The 18,919-nt window shown below is 37.9% G+C and overlaps 1 protein-coding gene across 2 annotated transcripts in view; it reads right to left on the reverse strand.

The window, feature by feature from the left end:
• Window positions 1–988: 988 nt before the first annotated feature.
• LOC131158005 (pyrophosphate-energized membrane proton pump 3) overlaps window positions 989–18,919 on the reverse strand; it is a 71,319-nt gene continuing 53,388 nt past the window's right edge. For both annotated transcript variants that reach the window (XM_058112548.1, XM_058112549.1), the window contains 4 exons: window positions 18,296–18,451; window positions 18,096–18,207; window positions 15,010–15,229; window positions 989–1,356 (listed from right to left, as the gene is read on the reverse strand). In XM_058112548.1, the coding sequence (XP_057968531.1) occupies window positions 1,257–1,356; window positions 15,010–15,229; window positions 18,096–18,207; window positions 18,296–18,451 (588 nt within the window). In that variant the 3' untranslated portion in view covers window positions 989–1,256. The remainder of the gene's footprint in view (window positions 1,357–15,009; window positions 15,230–18,095; window positions 18,208–18,295; window positions 18,452–18,919) is intronic.

The raw sequence follows: 18,919 nt of genomic DNA on the forward strand, positions 1-18,919 counted from the left end.
AACAGACATTAGGAAAGTGTGGTTTACACTTTACTAGACCATACTTGCCACTTTTACAAGGAAACCGAACTAATAAATTTTTTAAAAAATAAAAGGGTAAAAATCTACAAATAAATAACAAGGTTAGGTACTTCAAATGAGGACCAAACCCCAGCCCGCCCCCCACCCCCCCCCCCCCCCCCCCCCCCCCCCCCCCCCCCCCCCCCCCCGGGTGAGGGAAAGAGAACCTAGACGCCATTAAACAAGTACCCACAAATCAGTGGACCAATCCTAGTTATAGCCTAGTTTCCATTTCGAGGTTTTTTCAAAAAAAATATTTTATTTAAAAATATATTCATTGTATATTTTCAAATAAAAATACAATATTTTCATAAAAACCTCTTTCCTTTTCTTTTCTTTTTTTTTTTTCCATTCGAGAAATGAACTATTACTTGACTCGATTTGAATTCACCCATTCAATCCTCGCACATATTTTGTACTGAAATATATAATGAAATAAAAATAAAATAAAATTATACGATAAATTTATGCAACTATTGTCTAATTCCATTCCATTATTACACCAAACAAATTGTTATACCTTATCTACTAATTGAATAGGAACCACTGTAAGCAGCCAACAAAGTTCAAATGTATTTGAAACTGAATCTCAAGTTCAAACCAATTGGATTGCCAATTTTATTGTTGGTTTACATAAACTAGATAATTTTTGTGAATTTTTAATATTGTTGAATTGTTGCATGAGAAGTTTAGGTTTACATTTTTGTGCAGTATCACCTTCCAAGTTAAGTTATTGATAAGAGATTTAATTATTAACTCAATCTAGAATGGGAGAATAAATTGTATCATAATTATATGGGGAGGGAAATGTGAAATCATTTCTAAAACCATGGGATTGGCTCAACACCTTTCAATCCGACCAAGACCAAGGGAATTTGGTTAATAGGGCTTTAGGGCTCTCCAGGGTGCACGAACAGATTCATCCCAATAATCAAAATTGTCATGTTTTATAGAAGAAAAGAACTGTTTATTGTATGCACATGCAACAATACAAAACTTTTAACCATTTCTACATAAAAATCATAACTCATTTAAGACCATCTTATGAAAATTGAAAATTCAGTACAGGCTTATAAGTCGGGCACCCACATATTGCATCAAACTGATCTCTCTATATATATGGCAACATATTGAAAGATTTGTGCAGATGGGTATCCGTATGCCGCTGGACATGCCTCAAATGGTACATACAACTCTCATAAGAATATGGGAGCCATAACGAGCGTTATCGTTGCGAGCATTTTTATGAGGACATGAAGGGAAGGCCCAGCTGTGTCCTTAAATGGGTCTCCCACACTGCAAACCAAGTACAGCAAAAATTATATAATGATTTCAGAGTCGAGGAACTGAAATAATCAAAGAAACAATGCAACTAAGGGCAAAACCATGAACACATAAACTGGATCAAGTTCAAAATAGCAGAGAACAATTTGCATCATATTCTGGCAGTACCCAATGTGGTATTCTGGCATATCCAAACTGAGATCGGGAAAATAGGGGAAATGAGCAAAAGAAAAAGATCTTTTCCGAACTTCACAATAATGGAGAAACGCCTAATAGGACATACCCTAGAGCGATATAAATGCCAAAGGATCAAACAGTGGACAATGGGCTCAGAACGAATGCAGCAATGCTACTTCCACTATTCAGTGGAGAAAATGATGGTGTACGCTGTAAAGGTTAATCTAGGCCCAGGATTTTCACCTGTCCTCACTAACAGACAAACTCAACAGAAAACAATACCATTCAGTCATCCGAGCTGAAAATAGGCATAGCAAAAAGAAAGAACAGGTTAAAGGTGATGATAAAGATCCAATATCCAATCCAACTAAAATGGTATCTAATAAGGGAAAATACTATGCAAGCAGAAGTACCACAGGGAGTGTAGGCAATTTCCAATGATATTGAAGACATTTATATGACAAGGATAAATCCTTTCACAAAAAGTAACCAGAAATAGAAGACGGCAAATGCAAGTTCTCTTTTATCTTTAAATTGACCACAGATATCTGACATTCAATGTTGACCAAGACCGTAACTCCTAAATATATATATATATATTGAAATCTAAATCTTTCAAGAAAAAGAAAAGTTTAATAGCTTCACATAAAACAAGAAAGTGGCAACAATGATGCAGGTGCATAATGGTGATCTGAAGCAGTTAGCAGGTAGCAAAAATTAGCATTAAGTGGAAACTCCCACATACACTTAGAGTGGCCTCATCCATGTTCACAACAAGTAGTGTTGTACCTGTTTCATGTTATAGTGGGAACAACTTTGCTAAAGAACAACTTCGCTAACCATCACATTGATTTATTGCAAGACAAAGTACCCTTTCGTTGTTTAGATTCTGAACTCAGTACGGGCAGGCCTCAGCATATCATGGTAATAAATGAGGAAGCAACTAGATGCCACATTGAAAAACTGTTTAACTAATAGTAGATATTTTTATTAGGCAACATTTGCCAGTGTCCAGAATCTTGACATATAACCAAACTTTTCATGAGAAGTGAGTTGAAAGCGATTATGTTCCAAGATTTCGGTACACTCAGGTTGTAGCATAGCACTGTTGGTGCAGCATTAAATCGAGAATCAAATTGTGAATCAAAATCTCAATTTTGTGGGCTGAGATGTGAAAATCAAATCGAAACACAAGATTTGTTAATTCTTACGCTTAGCAGTAAACAAGATCTATGGATGCAAAGTTGAACTCTAATATTATAATTAGACAGGAAAGTTAGTGATTCTTAGGGTGCAAGTTAGCACGTTTGAACTAACATGCCCCACTGACCTTGAATCTGCCAGATAACTTTGGGGTTCGCACCTGCCCAATCTTGTTAGGGATTGGCAGGCAGTGTTTTGCAAGTTTATGATGGTTTTCTTTTGCTCTTTGGACAACATCTTGTTCTCCTGTTGCATTTTTGCTCAGTTTGCTGTTAATATAAATTTTCATCTCCAAAAATAGAAACATTAAATTTCAAATTGCTTTCATGATATAATATGCAACTCTCAATTGTTCTAAAAAATTTGAGGCTCAAGAATTTTATGACTCGACTCAAACTAGGGCATTCCACTCACATAAACACGCGGTTAGATTTTTCTAGACAAAAATTCATACATCCAAAATGCACCAGCCTCAACTATAAAAGAAAAAGGCATGCCTTTGGCACAAATGTCCAAGCCCACAATATACGTCTCTTTTCAATATTCGGTACTTCAGAGTGTGCCTCAAGGTATTATGGGCATGCCTTGCCTTGAGGCAAGCCTCAATGTGAAGCTTTGTTGATCCATTCAAAACATTGATGCAGACAAAGATACTCCTAGATTTCCATTAGATGTGGATATTAGAAAAGCTTTTGATTCAATAAAGTGGGATTTTCTTTTCATGCTTCTTGAATTGTTGATACCCTGTGTTAAATTTTATGAACTTGATTAAGTAGTGCATTTCTACTTTTTCTCCATTTCCACAAAAAGTTTATCCTTCCTCAAAAGATGCCTACACAGGAGAGGGATCCAATCCTCGTATAAGTCGAGGCCCCTTCAACTCCTCGAGTGATAACTCCTCCCCACCAAGGGACGAACATGTAGGGCTGTCCACCTCACCTGCTGAAGAGGTCTGTTGACATAGTGGGTACCACCCACCTATCGGGACCTGCTATCCTCGGCAGCATCATTGTCACATTTCCTGTCGGGACCAGGCTCTGAAAACCCCTCTTAATTTTCTTTCTTCAAAAGGCACCTACACAAGAGAGGGATCCAATCCCCATATAAGCCGAGGCCCTTCACCTCCCCGAGGCATGGGGGACTCCTTCCCACCCCAAGGACGAACACACTATGCTGTCTGCCTCACCCCACTGAAAATATGAATTACTTTCATAAATTTGCATGGTTTTTGCTTTGTTTTTGTATTGAACAAGTCATACTAACCATGTTCTTCATTAGTTAAGTTATGTTGATATTAGAAATTACGTTTAATCTATTAGTGGTAGGGGGGGCTTAAAAGAAAGGAAGTTATGAGAGTCATGCTAAAACATAAATAACATAAAAGCAAGGGTGGGGAAAAAAAAAGCAGTGGCAGGCTTAAACCAAGTGTGACACTTGTCAGCACAACAGACCATAAGAAGACACCTGGCAGCACTGCAGACCATAAGCAGACACCTGACACAGCTGGCAACAATGCAGCTGCTGTTCTAATATGTTTCCAATATTAGACATGCTAACAACAACAAAATACACCTTACCAACTGCTATAAACCCTACTAGAGAGAGATAGAGGGGGGAAAAGAGAGAAAACTCTATAGAAATTCAGGGAAATTTAGGAAAAATTAGAAGAAAATTTTAAAAGCTGAAAATCAAGGTAGGTGTTCTTAATTTTCATTTATTCATCTAGAGATTTTGGGTTTTTTAATGAAATAAGGATAGAAATTTGCATGGCATTAATTCCTAATAAACAAGATTTAAGCTTGTTATCTCTAATTGCTTGATATATCTGCATATATGTTCTCTTTGGTTATCATAGCTGCATATTTTGTTTAGTTGGGTAAGGATGATGGTTTTACTTGCTATGGCATAGCTTGTATTTGCATATATTGAATTGCTATTATGTGAAATAGCTGGCACCATGTGTTGTTCATGGCTGTGATATTGTGATTTGAGCAAGTAGGAAGTATCTCTACCCTGGGTGAAAGGCCCGAAACCTCCGGAGGGTTTTCCACATTAAGCTGTGGTTGGCCAAGCTCGACATTGGCACTAGTTTGAGATAAAAATGGCACATAGTTCAGAGTTTGGGACAGCATCACTATGTTGAAAAAAATGCTGAAATGTGTGCTTGCTATTTGAATGTTTTGTGGTATTAACCTTAGATGAAGAGGTTGCTTAGAATAAAGAGTGTGCTCACTCATGTTGCTTAGAATAATGTGTTCATGCACCATATATTCTGCAAGCATATACGAAATAATATAGTATTGAAATCTTTATTTGAATAAGAGGGAATTATGAATGTCTACTGAGCTCATGGTAGCTCAGCATACTCTTAACAATTTCAGGTTCGAACTGAAAGCGAGCCCCACTTATTTAAGTTTTTTAATAGACTGTCAATTTGACATGTCCAATTGGCAAGGAGATACTAGATATACTAAGCATGTATTTTGTTGGCGGATATGTATTTAGTCCATGTGAAAAATGTTGCATGTTAAGTACAACCCATTGTAAAGAGCTTGTCAATGAAAGTACAACTTTTTTTTGGTTGCTCTATGAAATATATGTACGTATCTTGTGTTCAACAAATATTCACTCTCAATTGGCTTCTAACTTGCTTTCAAATGATGATTTTTCAAAAGAAATTCTTGTCTGGGCCTCGTGTCCCCATTGAATGTTAGATGTAGTCACAGCCAGTCACACGCCAAAAGTAGGGACTTGACAATCTATAGATAAAAATAAGAAATTCCATTGCAAATATAGAGAGACTGGACTTGCAAACTTGAGTTTTTGCAGCTGATCTACAAATATTTCCTTATAGTTGCTCAGCTTCTGCAGTCAGTATTAACTATTACAAATGTCCTTAATGTTTTCTATCAAGTTTGTCTTAAAACTAATCCATCCAAATCTAAGATTTTTGCACTGGCATTGCTACATTTAACAAAGACCAAAATTCTGCAAACATTAGGAGTTTTTGAGGGTCAATTACCAGTTAAATATTTGGGCACACCTGAATGAAAAGATAATTACTAAATCTGACAGTAACTTCTCCATTGATTACCTAACACAAATTATTCTTGAACTCAGATATTTAACTTTTTCTGGTAGGCACCAATTAATCAAATATGTCCTCTATGGTATACAAGTTCATTGCTGTTCAGCTCTGGTTCTTTCTCAATCAGTTGTGGACAGTCTAGAGCAAAGGTTTAGGGCTTGCTCGTGGAAAAGAAATGATTGGTACACAAGTGCATGAAAGGTCAAATGGTCTGATATTCTGATATATGCAAGCCATACAACGGAGGGGATCAAGAAAAAATTATTTGCAGAATGGAACAAAACATCTATTTAAAGGTTGGTATGGAACATCTTTGCTATTTTCTGTAGCTTGGATCTATTCATCTAAGGTAAAAACAATAACTTTGTGTTAAACTTCTACAGACATGTGCTTTAACCCGGAGGGAAATTTTGGCAACTAGATATGGAATCTACTCCTGCATAAAGCATAATATTGGGAATGATAAGAATTCTTCCCTGTTTTTACACAATAGTATTCTGACAATACTTCATTCCAGGCATGCTTCCCAGATTCTGCGGGTTTTCTGTCTCCCCAATAGATACAAGGGTTGTTGATGTGATGGATAATTCTTGGGCTTGGTCAGTTTTATCTAGTTCTATTCTCAGGGATTTTTGTCCTAAAACTCCACCTCAACCCATTACTGATGTGGAAGATAATGAAAGAAATTATTAGGAAGTAAATACCCCTGGGGAGTTCTCTTAAAACAAGTTGGGAATACAAAACTCCCATGGTTCATCAGGTAAATGTTTTTTGGCTTTCAAAAAGCACGTTCCCCAGACATTCTTCATTTGAAGATTGGGGATTCTTAACAGGGTTATCACTTTTGATAAACTTGTCAAAAGCGATTTGAAGGATTCTTCAACTTTTATTTTCTGCAAGGAATAATCAGAGAGCAGAGATCACCTTCTCTCTGTCAAAGGAACAGCAAACAGCTAAGCAAAAGATTTCTTTCCTTACTTCAGCCCACCTTTATTTCCTTATATTTCAATTCATTATTTTGTAAAGTTAGCATATATTTAGTTTACATGTATAGGGCTTGACAGATTATAGTTTACTTGTGTAAGGCTAGAATCATGCTACACCGTATTTACTTTCCATGTATAGCAGTCTTGTAAAGTCTATATATAATATACAGAACTCAAGGCCATCTCATTCGGCCATTCACAAAATATTTGACATGGTATCAGAGCCAGCCGACTGCTAGGTTTTTTTTCCCCACTTCGATTTTTTGTCTTCTCGGTTTCATGGCTGTTGGGGTTTTGTTTTCTCTTCTGGAATTTTTTCTCTATTCTTTTGGTACTTCTGTGGCTGCGTGGCTGTCGGCACAGCAGGTTTCTGGGCTGCCATTTATTCCTCCAGTATATGTCCTTGTGATTCTCGGCAAGAAGGCAACAGTTTTCGGTTGCTGTTTGTGACTTTCGGCAAGCAGGCACAGCAAGTTTCTGGTTTGCCACTTATTTCTCCAGTTTCTGTTGCTGTTTGACTCTCAGCAAGCAGAAACAGCAGGTTTCTGGTTTGCCACTTATTTCTCCAGTTTCTGTTGCTCTTGGCAAGCAGGCAACAGCTTTCTGTTGCTGTTTTAGGCACTTATCTTCTCGGCACAGCAGGTTTTTGGTTCAAGATTTAATTTTTAGTGCAGTTTTCAGGTTCAAGATTTAATATTTACTGCAGGGACATTATTCTTAGTTTTTCTTTGTACCTGCATTGTTTATTTTGGGCTTCTAGATTTTCTGGTGGTCTGTTTCTTTCGGCACAATCTGTTTTTTGGGGGCTTCTTGATTTTCTCCATTATTTAGCATGGACTCCACACCTGTGCGTGCCAAGTTTATGGGCAACAATTATTCTATGTGGAATTTTCAGTTTGAACTTTTCCTGAACAGAAAAGATCTTTGGGGTCATATTAATGGCACAGATTGTACACCCAATCTTGATAAATTCAAGGAGTCCGCAGCTTGTCCTTCATGGGCTGTGCTTGATGCTCGGATTATGTCTTGGCTTCTTGGCTCGGTTGAGCCACATATCGTCCCCAACTTGCGACCTTATCACACCACTCAATCCATGTGGACTTATTTAAAAACAGTATATCATCAAGATAACGATGCCAGCCGTTTTCAATTAGAGCATGCGATCTCCATGTTTCAACATGATAATCGTTCCATCCAAGACTATTACTCTGGGTTTCTAGCTCTTTGGAATGAATATTCTAATCTGGTTAGTGCGGATGTTCCTGTGACTCCTCTTCCCATTATTTAATGTCTTCACAATACTAGTCGTCATGACAAGTTTTTCATGAACCAGACTATTACTCTGGGTTTCTAACTCTTTGGAATGAATATTTTGATCTGGTTACTGCGGATGTTCCTGTGACTCTTCTTCCCATTATTTAACGTCTTCACGAGACTAGTCGTCGTGACCATTTTTTTATGAACCTCTGCCCCAAGAATGAATCTGTTCGCTCATCTCTGCTAAATCGCTCTCTTGTTCCTTCTCTGGATGTTTGTTTTGGTGAGTTACTTCATGAAGAACAATGACTTAGTTCTCAAGTTACTCTTAGTACTCAAGTTACTCTAGCACAATCTCATGGTAGTTTCGGGTCTGTCCCTGTGGCTTATGTTGCTCAACGACGAGGACCACCTGCGCATTGTAGCACTTTGCAGTGTTTTTGAAGCAAAGAATTTGGACGTATCGCTGCTAATTGTTCCAAGAAATTCTGCTCTTATTGCAAGAAGAATGGTCACATTATCACACAGAATCATCAGGCCCAGGCATTACAGACTTCTGTTAGTGTACCCCCCCCCCCCCCCACATAGTGATGTTTGCAGCTCCTAGCTCTTCTTCAAGTGACTTCTCTGTTCTTCCACCTCCTCTAGCGAATTACTGCACACCCAAAACGGTGCAACAGATGCTAATTTCAGCATTATCGGCAATGGAGCTCCAAGATAACAATTTTACTAATCTCTGGTATGTGGACTCAGGTGCCTTGAATCACATGACGAATAATCCCACTACCCTGTGTCATGTTCGGCCCAACGCTAGTCAATCTGCTATTCAAACTACCAATGGTAGTTCTTTTCCAATAGCTTCTATCAGAGATGCCTCTTCTAAGTTCACTGATGTGTTTCTTGCTCCTCGGCTTTCCACAAATCTTATTTCTGTTGATCAATTAGTTGATAACAATTGTGTTGTTAATTTTTCTAGTAACGGTTGTGTTGTGCATGACTAGGTAACGAGGAAAACGATCGCGAAGGGACCTAAAGTGGGGCGCTTGTTTCCACTTCTTTTTCTTGTTCCAGCACGTTCTCCAGTTTCTTCCATCAAGTCTTTTGCATGTAATAATGTTTCAAATTTAGTATGGTGTGACATCGTCGTTTAGGCCATCCCAATACTCAGATCTTAACTCATGGATTGAACTCTGGTTTACTTGGTAATAAAGAACATTCTTCTTTATCTTTTGAGTGTCTCTTGCAAACTTGGTAAAAGTAAAACTCTTCCCTTCCCTTTGCATGCTAGTAGAGCTTCTCAATGTTTTGAGCTTATCCATAGTGATGTTTGGGGGCCTTCCCCAGTTAGTTCACATGAAAATTTTAAATATTATGTTACTTTCATTGATGATCATAGCAGATTTACTTGGGACTAGTTTCTTTGCTCTAAATCTGAGGTTTTTCGTACTTTCACTGAGTTTTTAGCATATGTTGACAATCAATTTTCTACTTCTATTAAGAAATTACGCACAGATTCTGGTGGTGAATATGTGTCAAATGAGTTTCAGGCATTTTTGACTTCTAAAGGCATTATTCATCGACGTTCATGTCCTACTTCTCCGCAACAAAATGAAGTAGCCGAACGAAAAAATCGTCATCTCCTAGACGTGGTCCGTACTCACTTGTTGGAATCCTCTGTTCCATCCTTGTTCTAGATTGAGGCTCTAAAACTGCTCCTTACTTGATTAATTATTTACCTTCTCAATTCCTACTCATTGAGTCTCCCTATTTCCGTTTATTTGCTAAGCAACCTAGTTACGATAGCCTCCATACCTTTGGTTGTGTATGTTTTGCTCATTTACCTCCTCATGAGCGACATAAATTATCTGCTCAATCTATTCGATGTGCATTCTTGGGATACAATGTGTGTCAAAAGGGATTTGTTTGCTATGATCCTACATTACATCGTACACACATTTCTAGGAATGTTATTTTCTTTAAAAATCAATATTTCTTTCATGTATCCTCAATACCCTCCTCTCCTACTGTGCTTCTCCCCTCCTTTGAGGAGCACTTCTCGGATCCTCATCCAATCAGTTCTCATTTTAAACCAGGTATTGTGTATACGTGGCACCCCCACCCACAGTCTCTTCCGAGAGCTCATCCGATATTTGATCCTACCACGCTCCAGATTCAGTCAGTTGCAGCACTTCCAGAGCCTTTGGTATGTCGCTCTTCTTGAGTGTCTGTACCCCTCGAGAGGTATGGGTGGAACCCCTTGTTTCAGCTTTTACTGCTGCATTGTCCAATTTAGATATTCCCAATTCCTACTCACACATTGCCAAGCATGATTGTTGGCGACAAGCTGCATAGGAAGAAATTGCCGCTCTAGAGGCCAATCACACTTGGGACATTGAGCCTTATCCTCCCACCATTGTTCCTTTGGGTTGTAAATGGGTTTACCCAGTCAAGGTCCGATCTGATGGAAGTTTGGACCATTACAAAGCTCGCCTTGTTGCACTTGGGAATAATCAGGAATATGGTGTCAATTATGAAGAGACCTTTGCTCCTGTGGCTAAGATGACTACTATTCATACGTTCTGGCTATTGCTGCTTCCAGTGAGTGGCCACTACATTAGATGGATGTCAAGATTGCTTTTCTTCACGAGGATCTTAAAGAGTGTATTTATATGAAGCCACCCTCAGGCTTGTTTCCCTCACTAACTTCACATGTGTGTAAGCTTTGTCATTCTCTTTATGGTCTCTAAGACGCTTCAAGGGTTTGGTTTGATAAATTTCACACCACTTTATTACAATTTTCATTCAAGCAGAGCAAGTATGACACTTCATTGTTTCTTCGGAAATCATACATGGGTATTGTTGTTCTTTCGGTTTATGTTGATGATATTGTGATTACTGGTTCCGATTCCGCTTTACTTGCTCAGCTCAAGACTCATCTCTCAGAATCCTTTCATATGAAAGATCTTGGGTCTCTCACATAGTCTTGAGGTGAATCGTAGTCCCTCGGGTATTTCACTCAATCAACATAAGCATGCTAGTGACTTGGTGGCCACAGCTGGCCTTTAGAAGGGTACTTCTGTTGATACTCCCATGGAATTAAATGTCAAGCTTCGCAAAGAGAAGGGTGATTTACTAGCTAATCCTAGTTTATACCTGAAGTTGGTGGGTAGTCTTGTCTATCTCACCATTACTAGACCAGACATTTCTTTTTCTATACAGCAAGTCAGCCAGTTTCTTCAAACTCCTCATCATCTTCATTTGGCTCCTATCCGTAGGATCATACGCTATGTTCAGGGCACTTCTGCTCGTGGTTTATTCTTCCTTGCAGGCAATTCTACTCGCCTTGCTGCTTATAGCGATGCTGATTGGGTTGGTTGTGCGGATACACGTCGCTCCATCACTATTGGTGTGTGTTCCTAGGTGATACATTGATCTCTTGGAAGAGTAAGAAGCAAGACAAAGTTTCTAAGTCATTGATGGAATCTGAAAACCGAGCAATGTCTCTTGCTTGTTTTGAAACTATTTGGCTTCGAGGCTTGCTTGTTGAGCTAGATTTTTCTAAGACTAATCCTACACCTACATGCTGATAATATGAGTGCTATCCAGATCACAGCCAATCCTATCTATCATGAGTGCACGAAGCATATTGAAGTCGATTGTCACTCCATCCGTGAAGCATTTGATGCTCGTGTTATCACTCGTCCACACATTTCCACTAAATTACAAATTGGGGATATCTTCACCAAGGCTCTCACTCATCACTGACATTGCTTCCTAAGTAGTAAAATGATGCTTGTTGATCAACCCGCATCAATTTTAGGGGGGCTGTGAACGAAACAGCAAACAGCAAAGCAAAAGATTTCTTTCCTTACTTCAGCCCACATTTATTTCCTTATATATCAATTCATTATTTTGTATAGTTAGCATATATTTAGTTTACATGTATAGGGCTTGAGAGATTATAGTTTACTTTAGAATCATGCTAGACCTTATTTACTTTCCATGTATAGCATTCTTGTAAAGTCTATATATAATATACAGAACTCAAGGCCAATTCATTCGGCCATTCACAAAATATTTGACACTCTCCACATGTAAAGTTTCAAAGGAAATATATAGCAAGGTTTTTGCAAAGTAGATTGTAACAAAGACTTCATTCCCTTTGGATGCAGAATTTCACTGGATTACAAATTTGAGTTCCTGCAATTCATTTTCTTATTGATTTATGCAATGAGTTGGGCAGCTGGAATCTGTGCTAGGAATCTCAAATTATATGAGGATAATGATCACGTTGATTAAGTTCAGTAGTTGGGAGGGATTTTGTTTAATGCGAGAAGCAAGGTGTTAAGGATTTTATAATAATAATAAATAAATAAAAAGGAGAGGAAGGAAAAAAATAAAGGAGAAACCAATCACCATTTCAAATGAAATCCGTGACCACAGAAATTATGTTAAGGATTTATAACCAAATCAACACCCAAGAACTTCAAGTTCCCTTGCTAAGGAACAAGCCCACAGTGACCTAAAGAAACAAAGCCCATAGATTAAAATCATCACATGATTAATGAAGATCAAATCAGAATGTTTCTAAGCATGATTCCGAAAAAATATTCTTCTAATATCCCATAAAACAATTAGTGCACCTGCTCCTCTCATACACAAAGCTTCCTTGTACCTACTAATGGTTTAACTTCAATATATTATACACACACTTTTAGAAGTCTTTCAACATTGATATTTCTATACAATATCTTTTATTCCATAAGAGAAATGTTAGGAATGTTCTGCCTTTTTTTTTTCCCTTTTTCCCCGTTCTCTGTTTGGGAGCATTATTTACAAGCCTCAACATTGTATGCCTATCACTGCTAACAACAAATAACAAAAATATGATGAAGATAGCAGCGCTGGTAGTGCTGATTGCAGTCATTTCCACAACCCATTGCCAATACTAGTATTATGACTTCAAGAACAAAAAAAAAAACAATGAAAACCACAACAAGAAGGCAATAGCCTCTAAAGAACTGACATTTCAACAAGGAGTAAGTATCAATGCCCGAAAAGACTCCTCTGACAGCCTTGACACACATCAGACACTTCTCAAACATGTTGAACTTATTTTTATTTCTTGAGACGTGTAAGGCACAGCCAACATGAAGTGTCCAACACTTACATAAAACATTGAGTACTATTATAAGGAAAATAAAATAATAATAATTCGGGGTTATATTGTATTATTTTCAAATTTTGAGAGATTTTTATATTTAAAAAAAAAAAAAAGATATAGAGTCCAAATTAAGCAAACTGGTAACTTGTCCCAATCACAATATTAAAAAAATTTTGCATCAATCATAAAATGAATTTGTCAACATTAGATGCATGTTCAATGATGTTTGACTACTATTCTTTTTAGGACGATATTTGAATTATAAAAAAAAAATCATTAACAGTCATGTATAAAAAATATATATGTTCTTTAATTTCCGTGTTCTTGTCGTGCCATGTCTTGAATTTTAATATTTGACATGCTAATGTGTCTGACATATATCACTTTGGATGCCCGTGTCCACATCCGTGTTCATAGACAATAACTGTTGCTGCTACTATATGGATGAAAAGGAGAAAAAGATAATAAATCTGAGAAATTATCCAACGAAATGAGTAAAAAAATTCAAATGTGAGAATTAATAGCCAAATGTCTTGTCCATCTATATTTTATAACGTTAGATTACCACTTTACCTAAGAGCTTAAGTTTTTAGGTTGTGGGCCAACAACAACATTCCCCAAGATGCGCAACTCGATAGCAGGTGGGGAGATAAACAAGCTACTATAACGCCCATTATAGAGAATACAATAATTTTTTAAACACCACACAATAAAGGCAGGCAACAAGATCATAACTCAAGACCTTCTAGTATCTAGCTCTGATACCATACTAGATCACCACTTCACCTAGAAGCTTAAGCTGTCAGGTTGTGGGCCAAAAATGTATATCAAGTTTTAACATGTAATAAAGCCAAAAGGAAAGAACTTCAAAATCCACCAAAGTCCTGCCTAGAAAATGAGTCCAGATCACTTATATATCTTACAAATAGAAGGCCGATCACTTATCCTTGTATCATTCATTTGATTCACGATGGATCAAACACCAACACCTGGTTGGACCCATGGCACCCCCTGAGCAGATGCCTTCATAGACTCTTGGCTGTTCGCTGGTTGGGGGTCTTGGGTTGTCCGGACCCAAAAGAGTGGTGGCCTGAGTACTATTGGTTAGGTTATAGGCTCATCTATTCACCATCACGACAACGAGGGGTTGGTGGTAGGTGTATTGTATCTGGGATTTTGGGGCTCAATTGTAAACAGCGGCATAACAAGAATCGCTGCCTCGTATAGTGCAAGATCTCTCTTACTAACTGGAATCAAAGTATTAGTAGATCTGTTCTGCCCAACATGGGAATGGGCAAGGTTATGAACTTAGAATCTAGAATCTGATGATTGAGTCAATTCCAGGGTTAATGTTTTTTGTTATTAAATGTTATGACCTAAATGCTAAACTATTAAGCCTACGTTAGAATGGGTGTTCACCACAAAGTGTTCCTAGACTGCACGGGTGTGATTCAGATGGATCACGAGAAGATCAGGTTTCTTGTGGACTAGGAAGTGCTGACAAAAAGAGAGCAGGCAGCAGAGGTGAAGCCGGATGCTCGAAACCATTTTAGATATGGAAAGACAGCATTTTACTGCTCTAGAGCTTGTTAATTGGTTGCACAAATGAAATCAAATAAGCCTGGGAAAAAAAGCATAAGACACTGGCAAAATGACTTAAGATTGTAGACCCAGATATAGAACTACACTCAACAATCACAGAAGGCAAATTTATTGTGGCAAATTTTCAAACCTGATTTTCTTATTATCAAGTAAAAATTCAGGGGAAGCTATCTGTCCAGAAAACTTACGTATCACCAGTGACTGCAGCTTTATGGCAATCACTTCCTTTGCCCCCAAGAGCGCCTGTCTCAATGAACTTCTTTGCATTGTCCCAGGCACCACCAGCTGTGTTCAGGAAAAGGGCCATAAGAATTCCAGAAACTGTTGCAAACATCAGCATGGCAGCCACAACTTTAGCCCCCAATAGAGGATGCCCAGTATAATGTCCCAGTATACGGAACACAAAACCTGCAAGGCATGTGTACAGATTCACCTTACCATTCATGACCAATAATAAAAACGCAAACTGAGGTCTAAATAAAAAGAATTTAAACATAGCAATAGCACAAAAAAAGTAGAAGCACAAGGAAGATTGCCAAAATCAAATAACAAAAACTTTACAGCTACGGAATATGAAGATGAAATTATATAGGATTAACAATATCAAATATGCACAACTCACATCTATCAATGAAACTCAAGAGAATATACCTCATAAATACATAGTCATCAAAATTATTCTAGTGTCAATACTCCAATCAATTATGTACCCAAGGGGCATAATATACATGTAAATGCTCAGTTCCATGAGATATAATGTACCATATCATTCTCATCGAACATTAAAAAATCAGAAATTCAGTTCTAAACTTTTTTTTTTTCTGGTGACAAACGAAAATTATATTAATGGGAAAAGAATTTACATGAGGAGAATGAGATATCTCCCACAGAAAATCTGGAACAAACCATAAAAACAACTAAACCTACAAGAAAAGGAAGAACTCAACAAGCCAGCACATCCTCCTATCTCTTTGAATCTCCTGAAAACTATTTCCTCTGAAAACACCAAATCCAACACACAACAGTAATGCTAAAAACTGGATCTTATCCCAGACCAAATCCCAAATTAATATTTTCCCAGAGAGTATCTGTGCATTACATTCCATCAATATTCCCCATTAAACTGCAAATAAACAACACCTCCATAAGGCTGCCTTATCCTTCCTTTTGTCAAAACCTGTAAAAGAAATGGCTAGTAAGTCTTCCACTGATACAGGGCATACCCAACTCTCCTCCATAATACCAAACAGCTCATTTCAAACCCTCCAGGCAAAGTCATGTGTAGAAGGAAACAAGAAGCTGTCTCAGAGTCCTTGAAACAGAGCACACAAACATCAGGAGAAAGAGCCTTCAAAGGTCTTCTGATTTGCAACAAGGGTTCGTATTTATTTATTAAGCACAACCAATCAAGTGAAAGCCTTAATTTTTTAGGGATCCTTGGCCTTCCATATTAAAGGAAAGAGCGGAAATGAGGAATTAGAACGGATCAAGAATTCAAAAAAAATTTGCAAGAATACACTCTTGACTATCCAAGGACCAAGAGCGGACACCCGTCCCCGACAAAAGATTACATCCTTTCAATAAAGATAGCAAAGAAGAGAACTCCTCCATCTCCCTGTCATTTAAAGGTCTCCTTAAATGAAGATTCCAGGAAACCACTCAAATCACCAACAAAAAAAGATATGGTTTATTTTGCTCAGCACTCAAGAGGAAGAGACAAGGGAAAGAAGTGGAAAAAACTACATTACACGACCAAGGGTCTTTCAAAAAGAGGATATATGACCCCCACCCCATCACATTTTGTATGAGGGATAAAGAAAGGATAAGTCTGAAGGAATGAACCTCCACAGACTCCCCAAAGAACATCTTAAATGACTACCGATATCCCACCCATTCTCATCCAACCCAAACTTGCTTAGCACCACAACCATTTAGCTAAAAGGGCAATGTTCTTAGACACCAACTTACCTAGACCCAGCCCTCCCTCCTTTTTGGGCCTTCAACACTCATCCAATGTAACTAAGTAATCCCTATGAACCTCCATGCCAGACCACAACAAGTCTTCTGATTTTCTCAAGTTCACTAGCAATCCCTTTCAGAATCTTAAAAACAGACAAGAAATAATGGGGGATGCTAGAAAGACAACCCTGAATCAGAGTAATTCTTCCCCTAAAGAGGAGAGCCCCCTTCCACCCATCTAACCTCTTTGTCAACCTCTCAACCACTGGATTCCAAAACTCCACTGCTCCAGGATTACATCCCCAAAGGAACCTCTAAGTAAGTCAAAGGCCAATCCAAAAAACACACCCGACTTCAATGGCGCACTCCCTGACTCGCTCCTCAGGTACATTCAGAGCTTCTAAACCACTCTTCCCATATTAATTATGAGGCCAGACACCCTCTCGAAGATTTGGAGAATACCCAAAATTCTTCTGAAAGAGGGACTGTGATCATCAAGGAAGAAGAAGGAATCATCAGCAAACTGGAGAATGGGAAACCACCACATCCACTCTCCCTACTTTTACGCCTCTAACCAGCCCCCTCTCCACAGCCCTATCTGCCATCCCTGCTCAACACATCAGCTACAAGAACAAATAAAAAAGGGGATGAAACTAGAAGTGCTAAATCAAGATTTGGGTTCATCAATAATGATCATCGAGAACCACACGTTAGAAAGACAGCCTTTAAACCAACAACGCCAATGCTCACCAAAACCCTTCCTCGCAAAGACTTCATCCAAAAATCTCCAACTTACTCTATAATAAGCTTTCTCAAAGTCTGGGCATAACTTTATATTTGAAAAGCTTTTTGCAATATTTTGCTATAAAATAGACAAAAAGAAATGCGCTTGCACAGTTAAAATTACTTATTTTCAAAAACTTTTAATTACACGTCTGATGCACTAATGTGTATGTATCAAGCACTCCAAGTTTACAAAAACTGCAGTTCACTCAAAGTCCAACTTTAACATTAAATTTTCAATATATCTCTAAATGCTCCAAAAAATAAATAAATAAAGACAAGTGGTCCCTTCTGAAAGAAACTGAACAGTACAAGTTAACATGCATAAATGACATAGAGACAATAGACACTCAGCATTTCACAAAAAAGAAATTGATTTTATCACATGCTGCAATCTGTATATATCGTAAATAGTAATATTAATCACATGCTTTTCATATAATCATGTGCATTGTGCATTCCTTAGCAAGAGTAAATACTTTCGTCTAGCACACACATGAGACCATAGCTGAAATAAGAGTAGATAACCTACCAACAACTATAGGTGATACAATAGCCAAAGCACCAGGTTTTATCATCTCCCGCAAAGATGCAGACGCTACAATGGCAACGCAGCGACCATAGTCAGGTTTCTCTTTATAGTCCTGTGGCAATATGTTGAAATAAATTCTTGCATCATCTGAAACCAGATTGATAAAGCAATAGAGGAAACACTAAAAGACTCATACTCACCATGATACCTGGCCTCTCAATAAACTGTCTTCTTACTTCATTAACAACCTCTTGGGCAGTTCGACCAACGGCAGAACAGGCCCATGCGCTAAATAAGAAAATAAGCATGGATCCCAACAATCCACCAACAAAAACTTCTGGAATGGCAATATCAACCTGATGGGCGATATCAGATCAAAAACAGTAAGAGACAAAAATGTTTAAAAAAAAAAACATTTATTAGTAATGGAATTTTTTTAAATCAAAAAATAAAAAAATTATTAATAGAGAAAGAATGTACAAAACAGGAGAATAATGAATCCTTGTAATAAGAACACAAAAATATACACTAGAAAAAAAAAAAAAGTTGATACAAAACAGCAAACCGGTCACACTAAACATCTTCAGAACACATTCCCTTGAAACAACCAGCAGCAACAGCCCACATTGAAGCCAAACATTGAATCTTATCCCAAACTGAAGACCAATAATTCTTCTTCCTCTTTAAGATACTAGTGTTCCTTGCAATCCAAATACCCAACAACACATCTCCAGAGAGCCGGTCTGTCTTTGCTACTTCCAAACCTGTAAAAGAAATGACCAGAATACCCTCCACCAACCCTCGAGACAAACCCAACTTTCCCC

This window comes from Malania oleifera, chromosome 6, assembly GCF_029873635.1.
Source record: "Malania oleifera isolate guangnan ecotype guangnan chromosome 6, ASM2987363v1, whole genome shotgun sequence".
Lineage (NCBI taxonomy): Eukaryota > Viridiplantae > Streptophyta > Magnoliopsida > Santalales > Ximeniaceae > Malania > Malania oleifera.